The sequence below is a fragment of the Aythya ferina genome, assembly GCF_964211825.1.
Source record: "Aythya ferina genome assembly, chromosome: 10".
NCBI lineage: Eukaryota > Metazoa > Chordata > Aves > Anseriformes > Anatidae > Aythya > Aythya ferina.
The window spans coordinates 4,629,391-4,644,466 of record NC_140306.1 but is presented as its reverse complement, the minus strand read 5'-3'; the positions used below and the strand labels follow the sequence as shown (position 1 = coordinate 4,644,466).

The 15,076-nt window shown below is 40.3% G+C and overlaps 2 protein-coding genes across 19 annotated transcripts in view; one reads left to right on the top strand and one right to left on the bottom strand.

The window, feature by feature from the left end:
• LOC311441982 (uncharacterized protein) overlaps positions 1-10,523 on the top strand; it is a 69,239-nt gene extending 58,716 nt beyond the window's left edge. For all 6 annotated transcript variants that reach the window (XR_014696371.1, XR_014696372.1, XR_014696373.1 and 3 more), the window contains 3 exons: positions 1,029-2,351; positions 4,641-4,690; positions 5,153-10,523. The gene's annotated coding sequence lies outside the window, so the exon portion shown is untranslated. The remainder of the gene's footprint in view (positions 1-1,028; positions 2,352-4,640; positions 4,691-5,152) is intronic.
• The window catches only part of FOXP1 (forkhead box P1), a 364,335-nt gene continuing 358,522 nt past the window's right edge, over positions 9,264-15,076 (bottom strand). For all 13 annotated transcript variants that reach the window (XM_084530722.1, XM_084530721.1, XM_084530716.1 and 10 more), the window contains one exon: positions 9,264-14,059. In XM_084530722.1, coding sequence (XP_084386848.1) covers positions 13,915-14,059 — 145 coding nt within the window. In that variant the 3' untranslated portion in view covers positions 9,264-13,914. The remainder of the gene's footprint in view (positions 14,060-15,076) is intronic.

Sequence of the window (15,076 nt, the reverse complement as noted above, 5' to 3'; positions counted from 1 at the left end):
CCAGGCTGACTCCAGCCGTTACTCCGGGTCTGTGCGAGGAAGGTGATGCAGAGGAGTCTAATTCATGAACAATTATCGCCCCTAGCTAAGACACCATCTGCTCCAGGCAGCCTGCCACCAATTCCCCGATAGACACTTGGGATTTCTTCCCCCAATAAACCACTGGTGTAACAGGAAAACAACACTGGCTCCAGTTAAGCTGAGCCTTCTCCTCACATCAGCACTGAATGCGCTCCATTCCTTGGACAAAGAAGGAAAAAAAAAAAAAAAAAAAAAGACAATAAAATGCCAGTCACCACCACTGAAAGACCCAGGCAAATCGAGTTGTAGCTCCCCTGTCAGACACATGCTCAACAGTGAGAGGCTGTAAACTCTCTTTTCCACCAGCTAAGGGCTCTTTTGAAGAGAACAAGCTGATCAGCAAACCGGAGTCAGGCTTCATACTTCCCCAGTGAAGGCCAGTGATGCTCTCCATGCGTTCCAGTTTCTCATCTTTGTATTTTCTTTATGAATCTTTAATTTCCAGCCAGCACCGGGACAGCCATGCTGACAGACTTGTCCCCCAGCTGCTTTACTGGGTGCTCTGGTGCAGTTTGCTCGGCTCTGTGATCCTGGCTCCTGCAGGATCCTGTCCCCCAGCTGTGGTCTGTGCAGCAGGATCGCTACAGACAGCCCCAGTGCTTCCCAGACCAAAGATGAACCTTGCACCTCTGACCCTGCAACCCCGTGAAACAAAGCGGAGAGCGTTAGGGCTGGCCTTGTTACAAGTGATTGCAGTAAAAGAAATAAATCACTTAAGTTTTCTTGCTGTGCTTGAGGGGAGGGGGGGTTGGGAGGAAAAAGAAAGTTCAACACAGATATTAGTCACCTTGTTTTGTTCTTGCTAATGGAAATTTCCCAGAAACCAAAATAAAGGGTGTGGTATAAGAACCTGAAGAAGATAAAATTAGCTAGAACCCACATCCTAACTTTTAAACCCAGTGCATGAGTGCAGGTGTCTGCAGCTGAGCATGGTATTTCTGTTTCAGCTCATCCGAGGTATGAGTCATTTCCATCAAAAGAGGAGGATGCCTTGATCTGTGCGCGAGTGAGCGCTGGAACAGCAGCTGTTGGAGCAAATACAAACATTCATGCCAAGGATTGTAAGGATGGAGTTTATCTAATATGTAAACAACCACCTGCTGCAAATGAAAAATTACACCCACAACCACCTGAATAAGATAAGCATATGATGCGGGAAATGAAGAGACAGATTTATTATTAATTTGCTGGAACTTTTGAACCAAACATCTCTTTTGCAACGGAACAGTAGGATGCACAAAGAAATAGTACTCCTTGCTCCAGATCTGCTCAGCAGCATTTATTTTGCCTAAGTGATTTTCCCTTTTTTTTTTTTTCCTTTTTTTTTCTAAGTCTGGTGGAGTTGAAAACACCAACCCAAAGAAGATAATTAAAAGCTAAATGAAACCACATACAGCTGTGCTACTACATGGCTAATGAACATGCAAATATATACATATGACAAGGACATAATGCAGACTGGCTGCCTTGAGTGCTTAGTGCAGATTTCCAAGAGCTGGAAATGCTATTGATTATAACTGAGCTAAACTTCCTGACTCCAGACTTCAAAGATCAGCCTCAATATAATCATCACACAGCATATGGAAACATGGCTGCTAGGAGCTGATGAATAATGGCTCGGGGACCTGAACATTTGCACGTAGGATGGGAGATGTCCTCTTGGCCACTGAGGAGGCCTGGAGGCTTCTCGGCAGCCAGGACCAGTGCCATATAATCCTCCTCAGTCTTGGCATGCTCCATCTTGCTGTCAGTTGAGATTTTGGAGTAGTGGGTTTTAGTTGGGATATTTATTTTTGCTTTCCCACTTCACTTGGCAAGAAGCTGATGTGTGGAGGACACGTTTCTGTGAGGACCAAGGCTGTAGGTAACAGACATAAGGCAAAGCTTCTGGGCTCCTACAACACAGGAGACACAAGCAAGATGGACAGGTTCTTCTCTGAGGGCCTTCTTGTATATTGGCATGAAAGAAGATCAAATCAGATTTCTCTTATTAGTTAAAAAATACCGACCCAATTCAATTTACCATGAGATGTCAAATACAGGAAAAAAAAAAATTTAGGAAACATTGGAGTGTGGCCTTGAACTGAGTGAGAATAAGCAACCATTGATCCCTCTGAGCTTGAAACAGCACGTAGTCTTGGGGACTTTTGCAGGCCATGTCTAGAAGAGTAGCAAGGAGAATGCAGAGTACCCTTGGACCTTGGTGTAGAAGATGGCTGAGGACAGGAGAGAGGCCACCTACAGAAACCAAATTTGTGCTGAACACAATGGTTAGTGCATAAAAATTAATCAAGTACTACAATGACTTGCTTTATTCATAATACTTAATGGTCATGTAATAGGAGTTTTTATTCAGCAGTTAAAGTTCATAAGTGCAGGTTTTACATGTAGAAAGGTATTATGCTGATAGTTTAATTACACACCTTTCTGCACACCAAAGGAAATGGGTTATGCGGGTTTTATAATTAAAGAAGGACTTCTGAGGGGAAATGAACTTTGCAGTTAGCAACATCATATTTGATTTTTATCAGATGTTTTTGTTTTGAATTTGCCAGCACTCGGTAGTGTGGTAAACAGGTGAGAATGCTCCAAACTGCAGGAGGTGTCAGGGAGAAACTTTGAAAACGCAGCATAAGGTAGCAGCACTTAAAAATAGCAAGGGTGAGCACAAGGCATCAGCACCATGTGTTTGGAAGGCTCTCCAGAGCTCTGTCCATGCAATCATATACAGTACAAGCCTGTCCGGTATGTCTAGGAAACAGGAGGAAAAAAAACTCAGCGTGTAATTAAAATTAAGCTCTAGTCCTTGCCAAAATAATAAAAAGTCTTACTTTTTATTTTCCTTATTTTTGTTTTCAATAAATGTCATGGCCCGTGAATATAATTTTCCCCTCCTGCATGCCTGCGGATGTGACAAAGCCAAAACTGTGATGGATGGGTGTGCGTGTTTGCTATTGAGTACACAGGGCTCCTCACAACGCTCAAGGCAAAGATGGGTAAGAGCCATTGCCAGGTTGGGGCCAGCTCCCGTCGATAACTACGTGGCCATCTAGACTAAACCCAGTGGTGTCAGGGAAGTCAGCAGTCCTAAGGCTCCTTGCATTTCAGGTTTCAAGAAGCTCTGACTAGCAGAACTTCTTTCCCATGTATAAAAGCATATTTGGGTATATATATACATATATGCTTACAATCTACTGGGAGAAACCCATTTTTCATGCACACTAAGTGCACCAGCAGCGATGCTCAGCTGTGCTAAAGGCACCTGCACGGGATCTGCTTGGCACCGCAGTGGGCTCTGTGGTTCAGACGGACAGGCTCTTACTGTGCCCAGCACAAACAAAAATGAACAAGCAGATTGAACCAAAAAAAAAAGGGGGGGAAAGGACTTTCCAAAAACAATATGAAAGGGCAAGGTCTGAATTATTGTGAGAACGCCCTTTCCTTTCTGGCAAGACGCAGTGTTATGGTTTGCCCATGAAGGTGGGGTCCAGGTTAAGGAAGCCCCTAGCGGGGCTCCTTTTGCAGCTCAGCAGCCTCATCAGATGCTCTTGGCCAGTAATGTTTGAAATCAGGCACCACACACACAAATCCAGTGTAATACTTTCAAAATCCAATTAAGTGGGGTGGACACTCAATAATTACAATAGGAGCAGTTGTATAAAGGGTGTATCCAAATACAACTGGACATTTTTGAATTTCATTGGCCAACTGCATAAATTAATGACAATGAGAAAGAAGTGAAACTGTTTTTCTCTTATTAAATTCATACACTTTGGCTCTACTTACATTTGTTAACATACTGTTGAAAGAGCTGTTACTGTAGCTTTCAACCCTCATCCTGCAATCAAGCCCTCACTGTACTGTTGTGGATTACAAACAGTCATTTGTTTAAAAATAGAATGTTTAAAAAAAAAAAAAAATCTGTCTGCCAGCTGAAAGCAAACAGGTAAAAACTAATATTTGCAACTGTTAAGTGTCAAACTCAGCTTCTCACCCACCAAGATTTATATCAGTTGGTGAGTGGAGCTCAGAACACTTTGAGGCTAGACTAAATTACCATTGCCTGCAGGCAGATGTTGTGCAAATAAATATATATGTTTACTTTTTTTTTTTTTTTTTTTTTTTTTTAATATATATATAAATTACACTATGCTTTTTGGGTGTATACATGATTCATCCTTTGTAATCTGTAATACAAGAGTCACTAAACCCTGAGTTAACAGCTCTGCCTCCATGGTGCAAATCCAGGGTGCACTGTGCAGTTACAGTGATGCTCTTCACGATGCACATTTCTGCAATTTACTCCAGTTCTCCACCCTTGCAGAAGAGGATACTGTTCCAAGCTGGTTTCTTTATTATTTTTATTATTTTTTTTACAGTCTAATAAGGGTAATTATAGTACGATAAACTGACTTTTCCCCCCACAAAGTACAACTGCCTCACATCAGAGAGAATATTATACCAGACTTAGGCATAGATGAGTTTTTACTGTATATGGAAATGTATTAAAATGAAAGTATAGCTCAAACACACTCATAATCCATTGTATTGTTTTGTAGACGCTACTTCTCCCATGAAGGGTAACCACATGTGAAGAGAGAGATTCCAAGTAAGTATTTGGTAAACATTTGAAAATGAGAGACAAATAGCGCTGTGCAATCGCACCATCTTACTTCAAATACCCACTTGAAAAAAAAATTCATTCTGTAACAAGCCAAGCCTGGCTCCCTAAACCGGGAGGAATCGCAACACTGGTAAACTTGCAGAAATATTTTTACAATTTTATTAGAGGTTTTAATTCAGTGCTTTATCTACCTCTGTTAGTCTGCAAAATAGCTTTAAATATTCAAGTGGTAATTAATGAATCTTTTATGTTGCAAATCAAACATTTTCATCTGTGCTGTGGTGCAGTGGCAGCGAGAAGGAGGGATTTAAAGTGTAATTGTTTCTACCGTTCCCATTGCAGTGCTGAATGCCTTTTTACCCTTTATTATATCATTGGCTTTTGCTTCAGTTCATCAGCGCTTTGCCACATCTTATCGTTCGATATTTGCTGTCTATTTTTTTTCAGTTCAAGATTTCTTACTGTGCCTTTGCCAGAGACATTCCTAAGGAGATGGAAACTCTCTGAATGTGGAATTTTCGCATGAGTGCAAAATAATAAAAAGCATGTGTGTATTAAAAAGGGATCAACTTAATGGGAAATGAGCATTGGGTTACATTAATATTCTATTACAGTAAAAATCATATTTAATAAATTTTCTCCAGATTTTTCAGAATCTTACTGTATTTTTCTAAGTTGTATGCCAATCCAAAGAAACAGTGTATATGATACATTTGATTTATGTTAAGTAAATAACCTGCACAGCCCATTTTTGGGTTTAAAAAAAAAATATTAAGTGTAGAAACACACACCAGACTGAAATGTGTGCTTAGTTTCCATATGCTAGGAGAAATAGTGTTGGTCTTGTGCAGCAGAAAGCCTTTATAAACAGTATTCTATTTTATTGATGCTATATGTGGATTTTTATGTTATGTGGCAAGAGCACGAGAATGAAAACATTGTAATTTATCCTAAACCGTAAAATTATACTAGTACTAAAGTAATTACTTCACATATTAAAACACGGTTTCCTTTACTTTCTTTTGTCATCACATAAAATTAGGAGCTGAGCGCTGCAGTGGAGGAGACCTGGGCTTTTCTTGCCTTCCCCAGTGCTCACAAAGGATTGACACATCCATGATTGCACACTATATCACCCGACCCTTGTTGTTCTGTGACCCTAATTAATATTATACTCAGTGACATTTATGTATCAGAGCAATAAGCTAAACAGGAAACAATTTATGTCACCTAAAGCTTTTTAACAAATCGATGCAACTATTTGTAATTGCTTGTTTCACAAGATTAAAAGTACTCAGCCTTGATCTTCGCCCACAGTTTTGTGGCCAACATGACCTGTGCTTCCGTTGTAAAATAGGAGTGTTGGTGATCAGCACCTATTTCCATCAAGTAATCCATATTGCTAATATTTCTGGAATTTTAATGTAGTTACAATTTATAGCCGATCAAATGTGGTTACCTAAATTGCTGTTGCTAGTAGACAGTTTAACTGTCTTTATTAATTACAGTATAATTTAATGTTTGAGTACAGGCACTTGTGTTGGTCATTTTTACAGCCAAAGCAGTTATGTGCCTTATGACGAACCATTTTAGCATTTTCAATGGAAATTTGCTAATATGATGAGTGATAAAAATGTCAAACTCTGGTAAATAATGGTTATTGCTTTGGCTGGAATTAATCCTTGAAAGGACGGTTACCTTCAAATTACCATTATAACTTCAAGAAAAATAATGTTTTTCAGGCTTCTGAGATGCATCAAAAATGGCCGCTGAAGGCCTCCAAACAAATAGACACAGCTACACAAACAGCGGTGGGCTTTTTTTTTCTTTTCCTCCACATGGAGGATTTTTTTCCTGAATAAAGTGGGAGGAGAAGCTCTTTTGTGTTAAATACCCTAAAGCAATGTTGTTGTTTACTACTTCTAGCTCATGTATTTTGCAGCTGTCTAATGGAGCTGACAAAATGGGGCAGAGAGAGGGCCTTCACTAGGCCTCAGCCATGGCGGCTGGGGACAAAACACCAAAGGGTGCGTGGGGCCACCTCTGTGGCCGTGTGTGTGTGGCCGCAATGTACCCATGACCATGACAGTGGTGGGGTGGCCAGCGGCTGGCGATGGCCAACAAAGTGGTGTTAGGGTGAAGGGTAGCGCTCACTACCGCTACAAGGAGGATTAATGATGGCCCTGATTAACACACCATCAAATGAACATTTAAGATCATCGCTGAATCATAGAGTCATAGCATCATTAAGGCTGGTAGAGAGCTCCAAGTTCATCTGGTCCAACCATCTCCCTACAACCAATGTCACCCACTGAACCATGTCCCTAAGCACCAGGTCCAACCTTTCCTTGAGCACCCCCAGGGACGGTGACTCCACCACCAACCTGGGCAACCTGTCCCTGTCCCAATGCCTGACCGCTCTTTCTGAGAAGAAATTTCTAATTTCCAACCTAAACCTCCCCTAGTGCAACTTGAGGCCCTTCCCTCTTGCCCTACAAGAGGTCACAGACAAATCAATAGGTCAAGGAGGGCTAATTAGGCTTTGTTGTGAAGAGGGGTGTGTCTGTGAGCTGTGTGGGAGCAAGCAGCACCAGGAGCTGGTGGTTCCTTACATTAGGCCAATACTGTGAAATCTGTCGTACTCTGTGATCGCAGCCCAGCCAGATGTCCCCACACAGATCATCGGCAGCTGTGTGTAACAGAGCACAGCGCCTGCCATTTCATGGTGCGTCTCCAGCTCCTGTGCTAGGCCGAGGTTCTCTTCTGCTTTCCTCCCTGGTACAACAGAAACCCAGAAAAGCTGTGTACTGGCCTCTGGTTTTCTTTGGAGGCACGTTGCCTCACCACTGATCATAAAAGTGCTTTCAGCTGTGATGGAAATCAATGTTTGTGACTGGCAAAGGTATTTTCCAGCTGGCTGCTGCTGGTAGCAGCACTGCGAAAGAGGAAGGGCTTTTTGTGATGTTCCACAACATGGCTGCCAGGGAGGAGACCTGGGATTGTTCATGCAAAACTGGTACAAAAAGCTTTGTTTAGCGCCCAGCAAAGAGCAATGCTCTCTCCCCCGCTTAAGCAGCATTAACTCAGGCAGGAGGGGAAGGGCCTGATCTTATTCCTCAGCTCAGGGCAAGATCACACAGCACCCCCAGCAGCTTCCCTGAAATCAGAGGCCACAGAAAGCCAGCAGATGACAAATGCTGGGCTGAATTGTCAACCCTCGCACGTGCAATAGGTGCACCAGTGCAGCAACGCCCAGGTAGGTGAATTAAGTAACTCATCTGTGACAGCTTCAGTGCTCACAAGCTGCCTGGATCCCCTCTTGGTCTGTGTTGTCCTCAACCAAGAGGCTGAGTCCCCCTGGACTCCATTCCGGGCCTTTTTCCTCCTTTACCTGGAGGCAGCTCTGCCACTCATGCGTTAGAGATGCAGAGCAGTCCTGCCAAAATTAATAGTTCTCTGCCACTGACTTAGGAAAATCTTTGTAATTACAAAAGTGGGACTTCTCTGGTGCACTAAAATTTCACTAGTGATAAAAGTGCAATACATGACTAAACCCAAATTTTATTCTCTGTATTTTTGAATAAAATCTACCCATCAGTACCATTTTGAGACACATTATAATGAGTGTGCAAGATTTGCCCTCCCCCCCCCCCCCAAAAAAAAAGTAGTTATCTGGTATAATTTTATGATAGAATATTTTTATAAAATCATTTGTACTAATTTAAGCATTTATCATTATATGCAAAAAGATTTCTTGATGAGAATATTATAGACGGTGCATGTTTTTGACATTAGCATTTTATTTGGATGACTAATCTTGCAGATGTGAAATTTTAATGAATTATTCATGAAAAAATCTCTCCTCTGAAATTTTAGTTTGCTGCTAATGCTAGTTATTAAACATTTTATTTTTCTTTATAAAACTTGATGAAGAAAATAAATGCGTGCTTACTCAAAAGAAAAGAAAGTAGGTTTTTCCTTCAAAGTTTGTCTCAGGTGACAGCGTAACTTGGAATTTTGCTCTCGTGGTGGTGTGGACTGAGGCTGATCGTGCAGTCCTGGTTTTGCCTATGTACAATACCTGCCAAGCCCTTCCTCCTGAAGCCAGCAGCACAGCTCCCATTACGGCTTCCCATTTGGAAATATTTGCATGATTAGGACCCAAACCCTTCTTTCACGCTTTCACCTTTGAAGTAGAGTCCAGTGAGAAAGCGAATACCCCCAACTCCCCATGAACATAATGGCCAAACACCGATGGACTTGCTTGGGAAAGCAGATGAATTTTTTCCAATGACAGCATCTCCTCATCTCCAGTGCTCAACACTTAAATAACCACCCTCAGACCAGCCACAGAACTGCAGCTGGAATCTTGTGATTTGATGCGTGTGGGGAGACCCACCGAGAGCGATGAGACCGTCCATGAAGTGCTGGGACATGGGTGAGATGCAACCAAGTGCTCCGCGGGGTCTGTGCTGGGGCCCAGGGCTGCAGAGGATGCGACACGGGAGTCATCGGGAGGGGAGAAACAAAACAAAAACTTAGGACATGGCAACTTGCATTACCAGTGTGAACAACCAGCATTTTTATTGCATTTGAGAATGCTATAATGTCAGTAATTAGTACTGACTACACAACATTTTTTATTGTCTGTATCAACAGACATGGAATGATGGAATTACAGTTGATGTAAGGAATGAGTTTCTTTTATGCCTTATCAAAAAAAAAAAAAAAAAAATCTTGTTACTGGCAGCACATACACACAAAGCACCATGCTAACAGTCTGGACTGTACCATTTTCATCAAGGCTTATGGGTAGAAGATAGTTTGTTACCTGTTCTGGGTCCATTAAAATGCAGTCATTACTGCAAATTCACCTCGCAAGACTAGAATACTAAATGACTTCTGAAACATCTAAAAACTCAATCTGAGTTCATTAACCAAAGGTACCAAAGGATTTCAAAAGAGTTTTTTTTCCATGCTATAATGAACGTGAGATTATTGGCAATCTGAAAACTACAATAGTTCAAAAGTATTTTTAAAAACTTTATATATATATATTTATGTATGTATATATATAAAATATCTAATGATCTGCAATATTTGTAGAATCAGAATCCCTGCCCCAGTCTCTTTCTGAAGTCAGGGCTCCAGAAGAGGGGAATTACAGGAATCGTGGCTGGACTCTTGCGAGTGAGAATCAAAAAAGGTCATATTTTGTGGTCACTTACTCTACATAAGCCTTGATTTTTCATTTCACTTCTAGCTGAATGCAGAAACCTAACAGGTTTTACATTTACAAACTCTTTTTTTTTTTTTTGTGGACAAGGAAGGCTTTGACTCTCATTCCTGACAGCGATTTACCTGATACATGGTACTACTTTCATAATGTACGCTTTTCTTTGAGAAAAAAAACATGTAACAAATTGTCTTTACATCTTGGCACCTTGTAAAGTTTTTTTTTTTTTTTTATACAAAAGTTCAATAGTTTGACACTCCCCCATTATTAATCACTACTTCACTGATAAACTTTGAAAGTGTGACCCTGGAACTCATCATGCAAAATATTTACTGCAGCAGGAGAAAAACATTTTTTTTTTTAAATGACTTTTTTTTTTTTCCTTTCAAATATATGAACTTTGTTTAAGACAGCCAGAAAAGGCAGTGGTAAGATAACAGAAGGGGTGGGAAAGTATCAAAAAAAACAGCTTAAACACAAAAACTGTACAAAAATGCTTCGATCAATGATAACAGGAGAAAAAAAAAATCTGTCAACTATGTTACAATTTAAAAGCTGAAAAAAAAGTCAGGGATTTTCTCCCACATGTCAGCAAATGTCATCCAATATTCTTAAAGCAAGGATAACTAAATAAAATACATGTGCAGCGTATTCTGCAATTCCATTACATACAGTAGTTTTTTTTTTTCAAAGCTATTTTTTTAGTATAGTTAATATAAAGCAGTTGCACAAAAAGCAAAAGGTGTTTTGACAAACAGGTCTGCATTTATTCCTTTTGAGGAATGATATCTAAAAAAAGGACCTTTCCACCTTTTCCTCCCTCCCCACCCTCCCCCCAAAAGACAAAGGCTCACACAGACACAGTGGGATATATATGTACAACATAATAAACCCCTCCCTAAAGAAGCAACCGTATATCCAAAGGGATACAGAATCAGAATTGTAAAAATCATAGTGAAGTTTGCTTGATGTAAAGCCTGAGATTTTCAGTTGGTTCTTCTGCAAGGCTGCGACACCTGCCAGATATGTTAAAATCTAATTTTTTATTTCTTTTTCTCTTTTTTTATTTTTTTTCATTTTTGCTACAGTCTTTAGACTAAGCATGCAAGACATACAACTAAGTGCAACTGAGTGAAATGTATTTTTTATTTACTCATTCCCTAACAGTTTGGACTGAGGTATGCGTACTAACAGTTTCTCATGCTGTTATCTTTACTCATGTCTAGCTACACATGCTGAGAATGAACTAATCTACCAGATTTTTATCCCCCTTCTGAATACCGAACTAACCAGCAAACCACTCAGTTTAGAAGTACAGGGCTCAATTCTCATGATCCCCATCTGGCTACCGCCGGCACGTCACGAAGCTGCCTGGATATAATTTAAAAAAAAAAAAAATGTTTCAAATGACCACAGACTGCCCTTTTTTTTTTTCCTTTTCTCTTCTTTTTTTTTTTTTTTTTGAAACAGAATGCAGAGTTGAATTTTATAAAAGTAACTGCCAATAAAATTGCTTGTACCAAAGCTTATGAGTGGACAGGAGTGTTATTTCCTTATGAAAAATGCTGACCAAAAACTAAACAAAACTGAGTAAATTTGCCAAGATCAAACAAAATTAAAGCAGTCATCCTAGCACAATCCCAAAACAGAAGTGGCACACAATCTGTAGAACCAAAGACCAATTTTTTTTTTTTTACTTCTAGAAATACTATTGTGTGGTCCAGTTACGTTGCGGGAGCCTTTCTGTTCTCTTCTGTGTCTTATTAAACTGTCTCCTTTATCTGATACCCTAATTTTCTGCAAAATAGCTGCGTCTTTGCTTTCTCAGCTCCCATCTCTAGCTCCCCTAGTAACACTGTTTCCTAGTTTTAGCCTCAAAAGCTCTCCTGATTCCTCTTTACAGAATTTCATTTTGGTCACTGTAAAGAGCTACAAATAAAAAGTAGCAACTTTGGTTCAGACATCTACTTGGCCTTCTAAATTTTCTAGAATAAAGGAGCAGTTTCCCTCTCAGGTTAGCAATAGCCCACATCTTGTCATTTCCCTCTAAATTCTTCAACCTCCTTTGATCAACAATAAGAGGATATTTGGCTTCACAAGATAAAGCATATAACAGAGAACATAATTTACCTTTGTGTAATATCTTTGGTAATTTTAGGAAAAAAAAAGGTACAAAGAAGAATATAAATTAAGCTCTGAAAGGCTTTTTGAAATAATAAAAAAGCTACAGTCCTACATAAATAAATGAGTGACGGAAAAGTGGTTGCAGAATGAAAATATTTAGGTGTTTGGTGACCAAGGTTTACTGACCTATAGCAACAAATTTTGTATGTCATGTTTGCTTTGAAGAGCGTTGCCAGTTTTGCCTAACAAGCCCCCGTGCGAATTCTCTCCTATATTTCCCGTTTCCTACGGCGCGGTTTTGATACTGGCTGGTGTAATATTGCATAACAATCTTAACTGCAGTACTGGATTTGCACAGCTGAAATTAACACTTTAGCATTAGTGGGTCTCTGTCCTTATTAACTCCCATAACAAGTTCAATCTGAAATCTAATTTGTATTCAAACAGATTAATGCCACCAAGCAATCCTGAACTGATGTTTAACCGTGAAACATCACCACGTACAATAACAATTTAATGAAGTCATCTTTCCAACCACTATTTGCAAATGCAAATGCAAAAAGAAAAAAAAAAAAAGTAATAATAAATGTATAGGTGCCCATCTCGGTAATCTTAGATATTCCAGAAAGATTTGTTGACCCATTAAAACTCACGTTAAACAACCGAGAACCTGCCACTGTACTATTCATTCTCTAATATAAGTGAATTCTGTTGGTGCTGCATACGTTTTTCTTTGTGCTGTTCAATTTTGTGGCATTTGCTAATATTCACCATTGCTGCCAAAAAAAAAAATCAAAAAAACAAACCCAAAAAAAATACTGCTTTGTGGAATGAATCTGTGTTGCTTCCTACAGTGTTTCTATGTTCATCTGTCATTCATTCTCATTCTTGCAGTACTTCGTTTCTCTCTCTCCGTTGGACAACCCTTCCACATGTATAGTGCAGCATTTGGGACCTTTTCAAAAAACAACAAAAAAGAGACACCGAAATGGAATGTTTTCCATAGCTAAAGAAAACATGGTGGCATCTGAAGGAAACTGGAATGAATGACAGAAAAAACTACAAACAATTCAATGACATTCAGCTTCGTATAATAAAAACACCTATTAACATTCATCACAAAGTACAGAAAACGTTGAAGCCTCTGAGAGGCCCTGGGCCCAGATGAGGCCTGAGGTCAGAACTTAAAATGGTAGAGGAAAAGTGGGGCGGGGGAACAAAAGCAATACATTAAAAAGTTTGGGATAATTTTTTCTTTTAACCCCTCCCCGATATACACACTCACACACACACACACACATATCCACACACGTGCACACACAGGCCTTCCCCATCCCAAATGGAAGCAAAAAAAAAAAAAAAAAAAAAAAAAAAACACAAATGGAGTAAAGGCAGTGATAATCAACATGCAGTACTGTGCAAATATGTTGTCCATTGGAATCCTTAAAATCTGGGCAAAGACTTGATCTGCAGTTCAGGTGTACATGCTCAGTTTGATGTCCTCAAGTGTCCAAAATTGGCAGGACCTGCAGTCCACAGTTGGCTGCTAAATGTTAAGTGAATCAGTTTAGCAAATTTACAACACTGATGTTGACTGTAAGAGAGGAAAATCCCAAGTACCAAACAAGTCCATCCAATGCACAGAGTACAAATTCCTTTTTTCAACAAAAAGTAGAAAAATCAAAAATACTCCCAAATGGGATACTTGATGGCACTAAGAGTTAACATATTTCATAGTTGTCAAAGTGGACTGAGAATCCTCCAGACTGTACAATAATGGAGAGATTTCACAGCTAAGTTTGACGTGTTCTTCCAATCTTCATTCTCAGGATAATGATGTCAGACATACTCATTCTATGTCCTCATTTACAGGTTCATCTTCATAATCTCTGTCGTGATCGAAATCTGGACTGTGGTTGGCTGTTGTCACTAAGGATAGCGGGCCTTCATTTTCATCTGGATCTAACGGTTCTTCTTTGACATGCACGGGGTGCCTGTGAAAATGAAAACAGGGTCAATCAGAAAGCTGCTCGTTAAGAAACGTTTTGACAGCTCAGGCAGTTTGGGGAGAACCGTGGGGTGGTTTGGGTGTCAGGATCTGGCGTGCCAGGCACCGGAGCTCCAGATACCAAGGAGCTGCCCCAAAACGTGGGCACCGGGCACGCGAAGCCTTCACCGGGGAGGCAGCGCTCAACCACCCGGCTTCCCTGGGAAAAGATTCTGGGAGGAGCACCTCGATGGGGCTTCCGCCTCGGGATGGAAGAGAAAACGCTCTCAGCTGACATATTAAGTTGATTAATACAATCTTTGGATAAATAAGCGCAATAAGCAGCCGAAAAGCAGCGCGGCGGTTTGTCAGCCCGCCGAGCCGGTGGAGGCTGGGCTAATCACCGCGCCGTGTGTGCGGCGTCTCTCATTAACATGCAGAACCTGTGAGACAACTCTCCAGAGGACGACCCCAAGTGAGGTTCTATCATTAATCAACTTCAAGCAAACACAGCAAAGAGACACCATGATACATGCTTTAAACTCCAAATTAATGCATATTTTTACAAACTGTCAATAAGGGAAGAAAAGCCCTGCCAGGAAACACAAACAGAGAGGAAAAGGCTCGCTCAACACAACAATATGATAAGAAAGCACAGTCCTAACGAGAATAATAACGCTGTCAGCTGTAAACAAGGCAGAACATGATCCCCAGCTCATGGTGGGCACAAGGATGTACTAAAGAGATGAGATCTGCCAAATTTCTCATTATGGCATAGCACATGAATAACCCGCAGGGGAACGGGGCTTGGTCATTCAAAACGGGTACGATAACAATTGAAAAATGTTGTTCGTAAATCATATTTACAACAAATCCTATACAAATACAAATTACCTTTTCTTTTTTTGTTCGGCAGCTTTTGAAATGTAAAATAGCCATGTGAGTCAATAGTGTCTTGTTGGTGGGACTTTATAGGGAAGTAGAATTTTATTGACATTACCAAGTATTAATAATGCGACACAGC